Genomic DNA, 16,748 nt, shown 5'->3' with positions numbered 1-16,748 from the left:
TGGCAAAACCAGTGCTTCCCAGCCTTCAAAGGAGAAGTGCTTTACAGGGTTGTATCTCAGGGAACGCCTCTTCTGCATTTGACTGTGTTTCTGAATTCCATGTTGTTATGTTTTCCTCTGCCTACTGCCAGCCTTCGTACCTGGTGTATTTACAGGTTGCCATTTTGATCGAAGGGGAGTTGGCAGTGGAGGATATGACAGCCGTCAGCCCTAAACCAAAAACTCCAGTCTTGGAAGGAGGCTTTTCCGTCCCTTGCCCTGGCTACCGCGTGCTGCTGGCCTGGGCAGCAGACACTGTGGGATCTGGACACACCCGGCTCTGTTGGGCCTCCCAGAATTGACGGGCATGGGGTGCTGTAAGGGGGCCTTTCTTGGCTAGGTGGACTAGCAGAGCTCGCGGCAACAGTGCCCACATGTCTCAAGAACCTAGCCTGGCTTCTTCACCCAATGGCAAGGCTTCCACCCATTCCTCTGGGCCTCCAAGTGGGCTGGATGGGGGAGAAGGACGTCTGGATTCTCTTTGCCAGGAAGAGTCAGCTCCAGGGAGACGTGGATGAGATGAATGGGCCACGTGCAGGGGCAGGAAGGCTTCCTGGAGGCACGGGCCTCAGAAGACAGTGGTGTGTGGCTCCTGGCTAGGACAGTAGCGTGGCCATCCTCCCCGATGGAAGGGGCCCTGACAACCCCTTCAGCTCCCCCCCCATCCTGCAGGGAGAAGGACAGCCTGGCCCACGGCCTGCAGGCAGCCAAGCAGCAGGCCGAGGAGCTACGGCAGGAGCGGGAGAAGCTGCAGGCGGCCCAGGAGGAGCTGCGGCGTCAGCGGGACCAGCTGGAGGAAGAGCGGGAGGACACGGCGCAGGACCACACACGGACACGCAGGGAGCTCGAGCGCAGGCGAGTCGCTTCTGGCTCTCTGCCGGGGCTGCTTGGCTGGGCCCCGGGGCCCTGACTGTCCCTGGGGGCTCGGGAGCACTGACTGTGCGCTGGACCTCCTCCTGTCTGGGGGAGTCCTCACTGCACCCCTCTGCTGCAGGGTCTTCTAGCCAGACCCTGTAGGAAACGGGGGCTCGGGCAGGTAGAGTCGTTCCCCCGAGATCAGCTGGTAGGAGGTAGAGTGTGGATGATGGTAACAACTAATATAACGGCAGTTACTTTGTTGTTCAGTTGCCAAGTCCTGTCTGACTCTTTGCAACCCCATGGACTGCAGCACACCAGGCTTCCCTGTAGTTATTTATATTAACTATATATATAACGTTTATGTATAACATTAATACAAGTTATATATAACTTCATATGTAATATAAAGTTATATATAACATTCAGTTCAGTTCAGTCGCTCAGTCGTGTCCAACTCTTTGCAACCCCATGAACCACATCACGCCAGGCCTCCCTGTCCGTCACCAACTCCCGGAGTTTACCCAAACTCATGTCCATCGAGTCGGTGATGCCATCCAACCATCTCATCCTCTGTCGTCCATATTATTTAATTAAAATGTAACATTTTATATGTAACAGTATTATTTTAATTAAATTAACAATATTATTTTAAAATTTAAAGTTATAATAATAAGACTAACACTAACATTACTAAGTACCAGACACCATTTTAAGCACTTAGAGTTTCTTATTTCACCTTCACAGTAACTCTGTGATGTAGGGGCTGTTATTAGCTCCATCTTATTGACAGTGGAACTGAAGCACAGAGGGGTCATTTAAGTTGCCCAGAGTCACACAGCTAGTAGAAGAGCCAAGATTTGAACCCAGTCACTGGGGCTTCAGAGTCAACCTCTTAACCACTGTACTGTTCATTTATTTCTCTGAGGCATAAGTAACAGTGATGTTTAGTACGTTGTGGCAGTGGATGTTACCCTTGTTTCTGAAGGCCCTTGGAGAGGTATGTCAGGTTACAATAAGGACACATGTCCTTTTAACAGCTTCACGAGGTGGGTGTTACCCCATTTTGCAGATGTGAAAACTGAGGTTCAGCGTCACCGTGGGCTTGGCTGTCCCTGTGGGTGAGGCTCTGGCCTCGTGCCTGGCCCCTCGCTGCTCCAGCATGTCTGGCTAGGGGAGACTCGGGAGTGACCGGGGCCACCCCCTGCCCTCTGTCCCACAGCCACAGACAGCTAGAGCAGCTGGAAGTGAAGCGCTCAGGGCTGGCAAGAGAGCTGGTGGAGGCGAGGGAGGCGCTGAGCTGTGCCACGCTGCAGCGGGACATGCTGCAGGCTGAGAAGGCCGAGGTGGCTGAGGCCCTGGCTAAGGTGGGTCCTCGTTTGCCACCCTGCCACAAGCCCACCTCTGCCCTGGGCCCCAGGCCTTCTCACTCTGGCCGCAGACTGACCCCCTCCTCCTGGACGCAGGCTGACCTCTGACCTGGACCATAAACGACCTCTGACCCCAGCCATAAATAACTGCCCTCCAGGCCTGGCCATAGCTTTTGCTTTTCCAGATGCTTCTGGAGCAGGGCCTGTGGCTCAGGTCGTCCAGCCCCATCTCTCGGCACAGGTCCTGGGGTCTGTGAGGGCTGGGGACACAGTTCTTGGTTGCTGCCTGTCCCGCTCCCTGTGGTCTAGGCCCTTAGCAGGCCCACCCGCGACCCCACTCTGGAACCCTCTGACCTCTGGCTGTGCCCCGTGGCAGGAGCCGGCTTCGTCGGCCCTTGTCCAGCTCTGAGTGGGCAGCTGCGCGGGCAGCAGGCTGTCTGCAGGGATCCTTTCTGTCTCGTGCTGCGTCTCCCTTCTCATGTCCCCCACCCTCTGAGGGCCTTGTCTCCCCAGACCTCGCCCCCGGCCCCATCTCTCTGCCTTTCTCCTGGTCTTTCCGCGTCTCCGCGTCTCTCACGTCTTTTCCCACCTCTCTCCACCTGACCATCTTTGGCCGCTGGTCCTAACGCTGCAGGCGGAAGCCGGCCGCGTGGCACTCGAGCTCTCCATGACCAAGCTGCGGGTGGAGGAGGCCTCTCTGCGGGACGCCTTGTCCAAGCTGAGCTCCCTGAACGAGGGTCTGGCGCAGGACAAGCTGGCTCTGAACCGCCTCGTCGCCCAGGTACATCGTGGGCCCGAAGACCCTCCGGCCTCGCCCCCACCCCCCGCTCCTCGGAGACCCCACGGAGGCGTCCCCAGGCCCAGCCCACCCCTCCCTGGACACCTCTGTCCCTCTGTCTTGTTCTGTCTCTGACTCCGTCTGTCTTCTCTCTCGTGGTCTGCGGGAAAAGTGGCCTGACGGCTTCTGGCCCCGCGCTTGGCCCTCAGGAACCTCCCCTGCCCCCCTGCCCGGTGGGGGTGACGTGTGGGCCCCTTGCGGGACGAGGCCCGGGCTTGCCCCGGCTCTCAGCCCCGCCTGGCCCGCAGCTGGAGGATGAGAAGGCGGCCTTGCTGAGCCGGCAGCGGCAGGTGGAGCAGGAGGCCGCCGCGTCTCGGGAGGAGCAGGAGCAGCTGCAGCAGGAGCGGCTGGAGCGGGAGGTGGAGCGGCAGGGCCTAGAGGGCTCCCTGCGGGCGGCAGAGCGGGCCCGGGAGGCGCTGGAGCGCCAGCTCCCCGAGCTGCACCGCGAGCGCTGCCGGCTGCAGGAGCAGCTCGCCCAGGTGGGTGGGAGCAGGCGCTGGAGGGGCGTTGGACGCCGGACGTCACAGGCTCTGAGCCTGATTCCCTGCTGAAATCCAACCCCGCCTCTGCAAGCTGGGACCTCGAGCGAGTTCCCCAACACCCCCATGCCCCGGCGGCCCCATCTGCAACGGGGGGATGATAGTTCTTATCACAGAGAGTTGTCTGAAGAGTGCACCCTGTAAACACTTGGGAGAAATGAGTCACCACTTAGTAAAGATTCGATAACTGGTAGAGAAGTTCAGAACTGGAATCTTAGACCTGCTGGGAAGCCATAGCTGGAAGGGACCTTAGGGTGTCTGTCCTGGAGGGCCTGGCTTCCTGTGAGGGGTCGCTAGCAAATAGACCACGTTGCACCAGGAGCCAGGCTCCCGCTTCCCTCTCTGAGGCCTGCAAGGCAGCTCTCCTTTGGTCTGTTCTGTATATTCACCCTCGCTAGACATTTTGGGGGTACAGCAAGAGTTTTGTTACTGCCCACACTGAGCGAGGACCCTCACGTTTGCATGCAGTGTCCACTGCAGGTCCAGAGAAGGCTGTGATTTGTCCAAATACACAGAGCACATCAGGATAGATCCTGGGCTTGAACCTGGTCTCCTGACTGCCAGGCCGGGGCTGGGTCAGGCCCGGGGCTGGGACGCTGCAGGATAAGCAGGGGAGACCCCAGGGGTGGCGCTTATGGTGCCTGGTGGGGGCCAGCTCTCCCGGCAGCTGAGCGAGCGGGAGCAGCAGCTGGAGCAGACACGGCAGGAGACGCAGCGGCAGATGGAGGCACTGGAGCGGGCGATGCGGGAGAAGGAGGCACTGGCCAAGGAGAGGGCCGGCCTGGCGGTGCAGCTGGCGGCCGCCGAGCGTGAAGGCCGGGCCCTGTCGGAGGAGGCCACACGCCTGCGGTAAGGCCTCAGGCTCTGCCCGGCCCCCCCTGGAGGGGATTGGCCAGGGTCACCTGGTGACCAGCCCTGCCCACGCATCGGCCCACGGGGGCAGTTACTTAGGAGCCAGGGCTCAGGCTTCCCTGGGGAGCGTGGACCTGGCTGGGCAGGTAGGCTGGCACCTGGCCCTGCCTGGCCACGGCCTGGAATTCGCTGGGGCCCTGGGGGCTGGGTCCCAGGCCTCAGGTGTTGTGTGCACTGCAGCTCGGAGAAGGAAGCCCTGGAGAGCAGCCTGTTTGAGGTGCAGAGGCAGCTGGCCCAGCTCGAGGCACGGCGGGAGCAGCTGGAGGCAGACGGGCGGGCCTTGCTGCTGACCAAGGAGGCCCTGACTGGTAGGCAGGCCTGGGGCAAGGGGCGGGGAACACTGGGCTCCACCCACACTGTACCCCGTGGAGTCCTGGGCTTTCCCTGAAGTTGGATCCTTGGCTTTGGCTGACCCGGCTCCCAGCCCCTCCTCTTTCTGGGCTGCGGGCTCCATCTGACAGTTAGAGATAAGGAGCCCCACCTCCTGAGGCTTCACCAAGATGAGGTGAGGGAAGCATGACCTTGGCATGATGCCTGCTGGTTATCGTCATCAGGACCCTTAGAGAGCCCTGAGCTCTCTGCGGAGCCGCCATCAGCTGGTTTTATGATGACTTTCACTGCCCCCAGTCTCTGAACTCTGGGTTTTTTCTTGCTCAGCAAACATTTACTGAGCACCTCAAGAGGGTAAATGCCCACAGTCTCTGGTGGACCTCCAGCCCCCAGGATGGTTTTCATGTTGTCCATAGTGGGGTGCACCCTCGTCACAGTCATTTTCATTAGCACTGACAGTCCCCCAAGGATACTATGGCAGTCAATCATTAAAGGTGACGCCTTATGGAAAGCTGTGTGGCCTTGGGAGGTCACCTGTCTCCTCTGAGCCTCCCTATCTTTATCTGTGAACTGGGGATAAGCCCCGTAGACATGATGTGAAGCTGTGATGTGCCCGCCAGGTGCCCGTCAGAGTGAGCACTCAGGGACGGGGGTTGCCATATGTTTGTGTCCACCCCCTCCCCCCGTCTTGGGGCCCCTTCTTCAGTGATTTCATCCTTTTGATGCCGTTCCAGATAGGTAGGGCCACTGGGCCCATGCAGCCGATGGGGAAACCAAGGCCCAGAGATGGCAAGGAGGTTCTCCAGGGGACTCAGCCTCGATACCAGAGGGACCCTTTCCCCTTGGGACTTTGCCTCCGTGGCTCCTCTGGCCCGAGTCTGCTGGCCCACTGGGGAGTTCCCCCCAAGCCTGACTCTCCACCCCATCTCTCCTATACAGGGGAGCTGGCGGGCCTGCGGCAGCAGATGGCAGCTGCAGAGGAGAAGGCTGCTCTGGACAAGGAGCTGACAGCTCAGAAGGTGGTGCAGGCTGAGCGGGAGGCCCAGGCCTCTCTGCGGGAGCAGCAGGCAGCCCACGAGGAGGACCTGCAGCGACTCCAGCGAGAGAAGGTTCGGGCCGCTGGCTTGGGGCAGGCTGGGGAGGGCTGGGTGGGGGTGGCTCTGAACCACTGGCTTTAGCTCCTCTGTGACCTCAGGCAAGTCAGCCTTCTCACTCTGCCTCAGTCTCCAGATCTGTGAAATAGAGCTTCATCTATGTTTCAGAGGCCCTGGGGGCAGCTGGGAGGATCCATCAGGGGCCCCTTCTTATCAACCATGCAGATTCCCAGGCCTCGGTCTGTTCCAGCCCTGGTGATCCAAGGCAGGAGGTCCACAAACATGTTTGGAAAATGCTGATCTAATGTATAGCAGGAAAGCACTTTCGTTTGCGAAGTGCTATTTGCATATGAAAGTAAATTCTGGGGACCAGAGCACATGGAAAAGCGAGGGGCCAGGTCACTGAAAGAACAGAACAGAGGTATCTAAGAACACTGGGTCTGGAGCGGTATTGCCCGGGCTTAGAACTGATCTTCGGAGAAGGCAATGGCACCCCACTCCAGTACTCTTGCCTGGGAAACCCCACGGACGGAGGAGCCTGGTGGGCTGCAGCCCGTGGGGTCGCGAAGAGTCGGACACGACTGAGCGACTTCACTTTCACTTTTCCCTTTCATGCACTGGAGGAGGAAATGGCACCCACTCCAGTGTTCTTGCCTGGAGAGTCCCGGGGACGGGGGAGCCTGGTGGGCTGTCGTCTATGGGGTCGCACAGAGTTGGACACGACTGAAGGGGCTTAGCAGCAGCAGCAGCAGCAGACCTGATCTTGGCCACCTGCTGCTTTTGTTACCAAAGGTCTCTGTGCCCTTCCCTGTCGTAACCATGGGGGGTGGTGATAGTTTGAGGTTGGCCAAAAAGCTTATTTGGGATGGTATGGCACACCTGAACGAACTTTTTGGCCAGTCTAGCCTCACGGAGGGCTTCACCCATGGCAGGTGCTTTGTGGACGCTGGTGGTTGTTACTGCAGTAGAACACTCCCCAGGGCGGGCCTCTGGGCAGGGCCCTGCGTCACCCGTCTTGGACTGGGCTGCCTCTGACAGAGGGTTCTGGCTGTGGCTCCCTTCGCCAGGGGCCCACGCACCCCAGTTTCTTGGACTTGGGTGGGTGGAGCCCCCCTTCCCAGCAGGGTCGGCACTGCGTTTTAGGCAGGGACTCTTCACAGCTGTTAGGATGAGGGCAGGGCCAGGAGTCCCCCTCAGGCCCCAGGTGGGCTCTGCCTGTGGGTCTCACCCACCCAGTCCTGAGGGCCAGACTCTGTGCCCGCCCTGCCTCTCCCTGCACCCCCAGACTCAGCCTCTTAATGTCACTAGACCCGTGGCTCCCAGACCCAGGCTGCCTCAGTCCTCACGGCCTTCCCAACCCCGCTCTGCCCAAAGCCCTAATCCCAGCCTTCTTCCACGCTGTGCGTGTGCGCGCTAGATCACTTCAGTCGTGTCCGACCCTTTGTGACCCCGTGGACTGTAGCCCACCAGGCTCCTCTGTCCCAGGGATTCCCCAGGCAAGAAGACGGGTGGGTTGCCATGCCCTCCTCCAAGGGATCTTCCCGACCCAGGGACCGAACCTGAGTCTCTTACATTGGCCAAGTCTCTCCTGCATTGGCACGTTAGTTCTTTACTACTAGCGCCACCGGGGAAGCCCGCAACAACCCACTGTTCCAAAATTCAGATTTTCCCTTATCACCCTGGCTTGGGACCTCTGCTGTCCCTAGGAATCAAATCACTCCTTCCTAACACCCACTGGTCTGGCGTGGGCTGGCCTGACTGCTCCCTGTGGCCCTGGCCTTCACCCTGTCCCCCTCGTAATTTGAGCTCCAGGGACCGTAAACATTGCGGTTTCCCTGTTCGTCTTCCTCCTTCCTCTGAGCTGTCTCTGGGCTGTACTCTGGTCCAGGGTCCTTTTTCTTTTTTCTCTACCTGACTGACTGCTGCTCGTTTCCTCCAGGAAACACTCTCTGCCCGCTCCTCCCCTCAGCCCCCATCCTCCCAGGCCACTGGCTGCTGCTCCTTGGGGCTCGCACAGCCCTGGCATGTCCCCGTCACAGCCCTTCCTCTCAGCCACCCCACCTGCCCCGCGGCCCTGGCTTCCTCGAGGGTGGAGAGCGGCTGCCCACCCAGCTGCGTGGGTCACGCACACCTGGGTCCGGCCCTCAGGAGGCGGCGTGGCGGGAGCTGGGCGCAGAGCGGGCCCGCCTGCAGGGTCAGCTGCAGCGGGAGCGGGAGGAGCTGCTGGCCCGGCTGGAGGCCGAGAAGGAAGAGCTGAGCGAGGAGATGGCCGCCCTGCAGCAGGAGCGTGATGAGGGCCTGCTCCTGGCCGAGACAGAGAAGCAGCAGGTGCGTGGGCTCCAGCGCGGCTGCCTCCCGGGAACTGGACCCGCTCGCCGCCCAGGCTCGGGGCCAGGAGTTCTTTCTGGGCCTCGGTTTCCTCACCTCACAGCGGGAACTCAGGGGGCATTTGTGAGGCGTCGCTGAGACCCCATGTCCAGCGGGTGGGCCTGGCGTGAGGCAGGAGCTTACTGAGTGGCCACCGCAGTCCTGACACCATGAGTGTTGCTCCTGTAAAGCTGACCCCTCTCGGCCCACCCCTCCTCCACCCTGGGCCGGGCATGGCATCCCCATGACCGCCTCCGAGCAGTCCCCACGGAGCCCGTGTGAGGCAGCTGACCCTCCTCAGAAAGAACTAACTCCTGACCTTCCTGTAATGTAATGGAGACGGGGCAGGCTGCACCCATCTCTCCTTACCTGCCGCGTCACCCGGGGCAGGTCACTTTACCTCTTTGAGCCTCAGTAGCCTCATCTGTAAAATGGGAATAATGAAAGGCCCTTCAGGATGTGCCATCTCTTAAGTTGTGTCCATGTCCAGGTTGTTACCGCTGTCGTAACAACAGTGCAGCAGCACTTCCCTGGGGCTGCGCCTTGGCCCTGGCTCCACCTGCGGTGGCCAGTCAGGCCCCCAAGTCCCCAGGGGCACCGTTCCCAGGGCAGGGTGGGGAAAGGCCCAAGCATCCCCCCGGGACCTTACCGGGCCCTGAGCCCATTGCTCCCGCCTCTCCCCAGGCCCTGTCCCTGAAGGAGTCGGAGAAGACAGCGTTGTCCGAGAAGCTGATGGGAACGCGGCACAGCCTGGCCGCTGTCTCCCTGGAGATGGAGCGACAGAAGCGGGACGCCCAGAGCCGCCAGGAGCAGGACCGGGTAGGGCGGGCGGGCGGGGCCCGGGGGGTGGGTCCGAGGCGGAGGCGGGGCCCGCGGTAGGTGGGCGGGGCCTCGGTGGAGGCGGGGCCAGGGTGGGGCTGGGCGTGGCGGGGCGTGGATGTTCCCTGTGGCAGCTTCCAGGCCGTGGGCGAGTCTTCACCCTTCCTTGGGGGTCCCCACTGGAGGGAGAGGGTACAGCTGGGCCCTATGAACCCCTAGTCTGGGGGAGGCTAGCTGCGTGCAGAGCACCTGCCAGGTGTCAAGAGATCACAGAGGGCCTGACGGGCCCGCGTGCGGGCGGCTCTGGGAGCCATCAGTGGCCCAGCGGCAGTCGGGGGCGGGTTGGCGGGGGCAGGGCCTGGGCAGACACCCCAGCGCCAAGTCTGAGGAGCCGTCGGTCCTAGAGCACCGTGAACGCCCTGACTTCCGAGCTGCGGGACCTGCGGGCCCAGCTGGAGGAGGCCGCGGCGGCCCACGCCCAGGAGGTGAAGAGGCTGCGGGAGCAGGCCGGGGACCTGGGCCGCCAGCGGGAATCCTGCGTGCGCGAGGTGAGCCGCCCGCCCGCCTGCCTGCCTGCTCGCCCCTCGACCGCAGCACAGCTGAGGCCGCTGGGGGCCCGGAAGGTCCCCTTGAGAGTAAGGGAAGGAAAGAAGGAAGGGAAACAGCAAATACTTATTAAGGGCCTACTGTGTACATGTGGAGCTTGAGCTTTCACAAAAGGCTGGTGGGGTCCCTGCCTTCTTAACTCATTATTGACCAGGTGATTTTTGCAGAAACTAATGCCTGTGGCCAGCAATTTGTAAGTGAATATTGAAACGTCTTTGGTCAACATATTCGGGTAACAGAGATTGTATTAATACATCTCTGGTCAATAACGTGTTAAGGTTGATCCATAGGATGATCAGTTTTTGGGGGGGGCTGCGTTGCACAGCATGTGGGAACTTCTCCAACCAGGGCTCATACCTGTGCCCTCTGTAGGGGAAGCGTGGAGTCTTAACCACTGGACCACCAGGGAAGTCCCTGTAGAGTGCTCTTAATTGATGATTAGGTAGTAGCAGTGTTAGTTGCTCAGTTGTGTCTGACTTTACGACCCCATGGACTGTAGCCCACCAGGCTCCTCTGTCCATGGATTCTCCAGGCAAGAATACTGGAGTGGGTAGCCGTTCTGCTCTCCAGGGGCTCTTCCTGATGCAGGGATTGAACCCGGGTCTCCCGCATTGCAGGCAGATTCTTCACCATCTGAGCCACCAGGGAAGCCCAGATTGATGATTCTTTTAGGCCAGAGCACCGCTGACTCCAGCATGCTTTGCCCCAAATCATGACCTGCTCACCTGCAGGCCTAGTCGCGGCAGAGGGATGGGGCAGGCGCCCTGTGCCCAGGGAGACGGGGATGGGCGGGCTCACACTCAGCCCGAGGGGGGCCAGCCCCCAGCTGTGGACACCCGCTGTCCTCACAGGCAGAAGAGCTTCGGACCCAGCTGCGCCTGCTGGAGGAGGCGCGCGGCGGGCTGCGGCGGGAGCTGCTGGAGGCCCAGCGCAAGGTGCGGGAGGGCCAGGACGGCCGCGAGGCTCAGCGCCAGGAGGCGGCCGAGCTGCGGCGCAGCCTGAGCGAGGGTGCCAGGGAGCGCGAGGCCCTGCGCCGCTCCAACGAGGAGCTGCGCACAGCCCTGAAGACGGCGGAGAGCGAGCGGGTCAGGTGGGGACGCGGCCGCCTGCCCGGCCCTTCGCTGAGCCCCGCCCCTGCCTTGCCCTGAACCTCATCCCTGGGACTAACTCCACCCCCAGGGGTTCTGGGGGAATCGCACAGCTGGGGTGTCCCTATCCTCGGACCAAGCTCAGACATGACTTGTCTGAGGTGATTTTCCTTTTGTGCAGGAAGGGGAGTGGTGGCTGCCGGTGGGGGAGTCCAGACCCTGGCCCCACCTGCCAGCATCGCTCTGGAGACCAGTGTGCATTGCTGTTCCACCTCTCCCCGCTGAGGGCCTGATCCCCATTCAGGAGAGGACCGCTTGGCGGGCAGCACTGGGCACCTGTAGGCAGGAGGTTGCCAGAGCCGCTCCAGAAACCAGGGGGAAGGGCTGTTGTATAGGGTCACTCGGGGTACCCTCCCCAGGACCGAGGGCCACCTCTGCCCTCTGCCCCCTCCAGCCTGAAGCTTGCCAACGAGGACAAGGAGCAGAAGCTGGTGCTCTTGGAGGATGCCCGGGTGGCCATGGGCAAGGAGGCCGGGGAGCTGCGGGCCGGGCTGCAGGAGGTGGAGCGCTCGCGGCTGGAGGCACGGCGGGAGCTGCAGGAGCTCCGGCGGCAGGTACCACCTCCCCGCCCCCATGCTGGGCACTTGCTGTGCGCCCCAAGTCCACCGCACCCCCTTCCTGGAGCTGAGGCCCCTTGTGTATTTAAAACTAAGGGCTTGAGCTGTAACAAGGCTCGTTACCTATCCTTGGTATTAATGGTTGGTCTTCGAGGAGTCCTCAAACCCTGAAACTGTGTGCGTGTGTGTGTACTTTTGTGTACACATTGGTTCACGTATCTCCAAAGGTTGGGTCCGGGGCTCCTAGCCATTTCTCAAAGGAATCTGTGAACCACCAGAGGTGCAGATCTCATGAACTGGGGAAGGAGCTGGCAAACCCTATTTTTGTAAAGCACCCAATAGTAAATATTTCCAGGTTCATGGGCCTTACGGTCTCTGTTGCGACTACTCTACTCTGCCATCACAGGGAGAAAGCTGGCCTGGATGGTACCTACACAGTGGAGTGTGTTCCATTAAAACTGCCTATGGACATTGAAACTTGAATTTTACATACTTTTCATGTGTCAAAAATACTCTTCTTCTGGGTGGGAGAGCGGGGGAGGGAAAGGGGAGTAGGAGGTGGGTGTTTAAAGAAAAAAAAAAAAATACTCTTCTTTTGCTTTTCTTTCAACCACGTAAAAATGAGTCATTTTTAACTACTTAAAAACATACAAACCATCCTTAGCTCAAACCCTTACAGAAACAGGCGACTAGTGGAATTTGGCCTGTGGAATCTTGGCCTGCAGTTTGCAGAGCTCTGAACTAGATGACCTCCAAGGCCATCATCAGCAGCGAGGACTTAACCAGTGCCTGCTGTATACTAGGCACTGCCCTGGTCACCGAGGGCTCAGCTTTCCCACTCCAGAAGGCCAGCAGAACAGGAAACAGCCCCCTTTGGCACCCAGGCTCCATCTCCCCCAGAGATATACAGCTTGAAGAATAGATCCCCCCACCTGCCACCAGTGTGCCACTCTGCCCAGGCCCCTCCTGTTAGGCTGAAGTCCTGGGAAACCTCAGGAACCTCTGAAGGGAACTCACATCTGTGTGCCAGGCTCTTGCTGGGGTTTTGTGTGAGACAGCACGTTTTCAAGTTCCCTTTGCTACAGTGCTGTGGGGTAGGTAGGCCTCCTCCCTGCCTGCCCCTGGGGAAATATCGGGGTAGAAACATCCCTTTGATTCTACTTGTCTGAGATCAAATCCAGTGGACTGCTTGTGGGCTGTGTGACTTTGGGCAGGTCACTTCACCTCTCTTGAGTTTTCATTTTCTTGTCTGTTAAAGAGGGATAATGTCAGTACTTATCTTGTATTAATGAGTTAACATGACCAAAGTACTTAGAACAGGGCTGGACATGTGGTAGACACTCCATAAAAGGTAGGCATCATTGTGGAGGTGAGAGATGACCCAGAGTCCCTGCCCTGCAGAACTCCTAGGGGCTCAGCCCTCCCCACCCCCACTCTCCGTGATAGGCAGCCGTGAGGAGGTGGCACACGGAGGTCATTGGTGCCCAGGTGGCTGACCTGGCTGGAGTTATGAGGCACGGGCTTCCCCTGGATTACGGTTGTGTTCAGTGTATGTCTCCCCAGAGCTTCCTAGGTGGCTCAGTGGTGAAGAATCCGCCTGCCAATGCAAGAGATGTAAGAGATGTGGGTTCCATCCCTGGGTGGGGAAGGTCCCCTGGAGGAGAAAATGGCAGCCCGCTCCAGTGTTCTCGCCCAGATAATCCCGTGGACAGAGAAGCCTAGTGGGCTGCAGTCCACGGGGCTGCAAAGAGTCGGGCACGAAGCGCACGTGGTCAGGGTTCCTCGAGCAGCGGGCCCCAAGCTCCCTCCATGCCAGGTTTGGACCGGGCAGGTATCGGGGCAGAACTGAAGGACTGCCGTTAGAGCTTGTGGCGCTGACTGGCACCCTAGGCTCAAAGGGAGCCTGGGTGCTGAGACGGGGCCGAGGTCCTTCCTGTGTCCACTCTCTCTTGCAGATGAAGATGCTGGACACCGAGAACGCCAGGCTGGGCCGAGAGCTGCTGGAGCTGCAGGGCCGCCTGGCGCTGGGCGAGCGGGCAGAGAAGGAGGGCAGGCGGGAGGCCCTGGGCCTGCGACAGAAGTTGCTGCAGGGCGAGGCCAGCCTGGAGGCCATGCGGCAGGAGGTAACCAGACGGTGGGCAGGCTGCCTGGACGGGAGGGTCCTCGGGGACAGTCAGAAGGAGCTGGGTATTTCAATAGTGGAGCCTTTTTTTTGGCCATGCTGCTTGGCATGTGGGATCTTAGTTCCTCAACTAGGGATTGCACTGTGCCCCCTGCAGTGGAAACAGTCTTAACACTGGACCACCAGGGAAGCCCCTGCTGGAGTCATTCTGAAAGATCGCTCCTCAGGACTGGTCCCTGATCCCCACTCCTTGGGATTCTTCCCCAAGTATAATAATAACAATAATAACAGCAAGAACTGTGTAGCAGGGGTGGCGAGAGCTTTGTAGGCAGAAACTTGTTTGATTCTCCCAGCAGCCTCATGACGTAGGTATAATTAGCCCCAATTTAGAGAGAGAATCGGATACTGAGGCTCAGAGAGGTCAAGGGAACTTACCCAAGGTCACACAGCCACCCAGGTCTGTCTGACTCCAAAGCCCACACTCTTTCCACTCTTTTCTGGCACCGAATCTATTGTGTGACCTTGACTAAGTCACTCAACCTGTGTTTCAGAGCAATTAATAGGATAGGGGCTGGCACAGCAGGGGGTGTATACCAGGCCCTGGTGCAGGTCTTGGCATCCAGGAGGTGTTCTGTGGATGGTTTTCAGTGAAACTTACGGCCGTGAGTGAGAGGTTGACTCATTCTCTGAACCAGGGGCGTGTGTAGTGTGTCATCATGCACATCGCTGGTAAACAGTTTTTTTTAGTACCTCCTGTTATTCTGTGATTTATTGATAAATTACATGCACTGAGAGGCACTGTGGTCTAGTGGTTAAGAGAAAAGTCTCTAGAGCCAGGGTGCCTGACTTTGAATCCTAGCTCTGTTTTCTAGCGTTGTGGCCTCTGGCAAGGGACGTAACTGCCCAGGGTCTCAGTTTCCTCCTCTGTAAAGTGGAGACGATTCATAGTGGTAATTAGATTTGATTTTCTGGGGGGGAAGTATTTAGTGCCTGGCACTAATAAGTCCTATCTGTGCAGGCCTTAGCTGTTAGTTTATTGCTAATAAACGGTGTACACTGCAAGGCACATACAGAGAAGGAAGAGAGAAAGCAAACGCTAACCGTTTGCTTCCATACTCCCACGACATTTGCGCATCTCCTGCTTGGGTGGAGACCACAGGTGCTGCGTACCCTACTTTTGGGCCCGTGGGCTCCAGGCCGGACCTGGGAGGCTGGGTGTCGGTTGAGGGGTGCCCTTGCTGACCCTCACTCCCGGGCCTTCCCCCCGCTCCAGCTCCAGGGGGCCCAGCGGAAGCTGCAGGAGCAAGAAGGCGAGTTCCGGGCCAGGGAACGAGACCTGCTGGGCTCCCTGGAGGAAGCGCGTGGCGCACGGAAGCAGCAGCTAGACCATGCCCGCAGCCTGGGACTCAAGCTGGAGGCCGCCCGGGCCGAGGCCGCGGACCTGGGGCTGCGACTCAGTGCGGCTGAGGGCCGGGCTCAGGGCCTGGAGGCCGAGCGGGCCCGCGTGGAGGCTCAGCGGCGCGCGGCAGAGGCCCAGCTCGCCGGCCTGCGCTCCGCCCTGCGCCGGGGCCTGGGGCTCGGGGGACCGGTGGCCGGCTCCCCAACCCGGGGCGCGCCTGCAGGAGGTGAGAACGGAGGCGGGGGTCGGCGGGCGGGCTTTGCGGGGCCTCCGCCCCTCATCCGCCTCCCAGGCCTAGCTCTGCCCCGCCATTAGGAACCCTGGGCCCAGCGGCCCCTCCTCGATGACCCCGCCCTGCGGCTGGTTCTGGTGGCCTCGCTGAGTCCGCCCACCTGGGGCCCAAATCACTTGACGCCCCCTGAGCCGGGCCACGCCCTGAGCCCGTCTCAGCCCCGCCCCCTCACAAGGCAACCGGGCACACGTGGATTGATTGCTTCTTTTTAAAGGAAGCGGAAGGTGCTGCCTTTTTGTTTTTTAATTGAACCATAGTTGATTTGCAATGTCATTTCTGATGTCGAGTGACAGGATTCAGTTATATGTATGTAAGTGGGCTTCCCTGATGTTTCAGTTGGTAAAGAATCTGCCTGCAATGCAAGAGATACCAGTTCCATTCCTAGGTCAGGAAGGTCCGCTGGAGAAGGGAAAGGCTACCCACTCCAGTGTTCTTGGGCTTCCCTGGTGGCTCAGCTGGTAAATACTCCCTCTGTAGTGCGGGAGACCTGGGTTCCATCCCCAGGTTGGGAAGATTCCCTGGAGAAGGGATAGCCTACCCACTCCACTATTCTTGGGCTTCCCTTGTGGCTCAGCTGGTAAAGAATCTGCCTGCAATGCAGGCGACCTGGTTTCGATCCCTGGGTTGGGAAGATCCCCTAGAGAAGGGAAAGGCTCCCCACTCCAGTATTCTGGCCTGGAAAACTCCGTGGACTGTATAGTCCATGGGGTCGCGAAGCGTCAGACACGACTGAGTGACTTCCACTTCACTTTGTGTGTGTACGTATATTTTAAAATATTATTTTTTGTTATGGTTTATTATAGAATATTGAATATAGTTCAGTCTGTATCTGATAATGCCAAACTCCTGGTTCATCACTCTCCTAACCATCTCCCCATTGGCATCCACAGGTCTGTCATCCATGTCTGTGACCCTGTTTCTGTTTCATAAGAGTTTATTTGCGCCATGTATTTTAAAAAATATTTATTCACTTGGCTGTACTCGGGTGTAGTTGTGGCACGCGGGATCTTCCGTCTTCGTGTTTGGCATGCTGGGTTTTAAGTTAACTGGGCCAGTTCCCTGAGCAGGGATCGAACCCTGGCCCCCTGCATTGGGAGTGTGGAGTTTTAGCCGCTGGACCATCAAGAAGTCCCTGTGCCGTATTTTAGATTCCACTTCTAAGTGAAATCATATGGTATTTGTCTTTCTCTTTCTGACTTCACTTAATATGATAAACTCTAGGTACATCCATGTTGCTCCAAATGGCATTATTTTATTCTCTTTTATGACTGAGTAGTAGTTCATTGTATATATGTACTGCATCTTTTCTTATCCATTCATCTATTGATGGACGTTTGGGCTGCTTCCATGTCCTAATATTGTGAATAGTGCCTCTAAGAACACAGGGGTGCATATATCTTTTTGAATTATGTCTTTGTCTGGGTGTATGCCCAGGAGTGGGATTGCCGGATCGTATGGCAA

At 58.8% G+C, this 16,748-nt stretch overlaps 1 protein-coding gene across 6 annotated transcripts in view; it reads left to right on the top strand.

Moving 5' to 3' along the window:
* Nucleotides 1-16,748, top strand: part of CROCC (ciliary rootlet coiled-coil, rootletin) — a 54,735-nt gene that overhangs the window by 23,925 nt on the left and 14,062 nt on the right. For all 6 annotated transcript variants that reach the window (XM_081575014.1, XM_081575017.1, XM_081575015.1 and 3 more), the window contains 14 exons: nucleotides 712-894; nucleotides 2,117-2,261; nucleotides 2,899-3,045; nucleotides 3,351-3,581; nucleotides 4,297-4,490; nucleotides 4,734-4,861; nucleotides 5,823-5,992; nucleotides 8,126-8,305; nucleotides 9,029-9,163; nucleotides 9,568-9,711; nucleotides 10,621-10,859; nucleotides 11,312-11,471; nucleotides 13,430-13,597; nucleotides 14,870-15,221. In XM_081575014.1, the coding sequence (XP_081431140.1) occupies nucleotides 712-894; nucleotides 2,117-2,261; nucleotides 2,899-3,045; nucleotides 3,351-3,581; nucleotides 4,297-4,490; nucleotides 4,734-4,861; nucleotides 5,823-5,992; nucleotides 8,126-8,305; nucleotides 9,029-9,163; nucleotides 9,568-9,711; nucleotides 10,621-10,859; nucleotides 11,312-11,471; nucleotides 13,430-13,597; nucleotides 14,870-15,221 (2,576 nt within the window). The remainder of the gene's footprint in view (nucleotides 1-711; nucleotides 895-2,116; nucleotides 2,262-2,898; nucleotides 3,046-3,350; nucleotides 3,582-4,296; nucleotides 4,491-4,733; nucleotides 4,862-5,822; nucleotides 5,993-8,125; nucleotides 8,306-9,028; nucleotides 9,164-9,567; nucleotides 9,712-10,620; nucleotides 10,860-11,311; nucleotides 11,472-13,429; nucleotides 13,598-14,869; nucleotides 15,222-16,748) is intronic.

Source organism: Giraffa tippelskirchi, chromosome 3 (genome assembly GCF_054371585.1).
Source record: "Giraffa tippelskirchi isolate mGirTip1 chromosome 3, T2T-mGirTip1v1.2.pri, whole genome shotgun sequence".
In the NCBI taxonomy this organism is placed as follows: Eukaryota; Metazoa; Chordata; class Mammalia; order Artiodactyla; family Giraffidae; genus Giraffa; species Giraffa tippelskirchi.
This window is presented reverse-complemented; position numbering and strand designations above follow the sequence as displayed.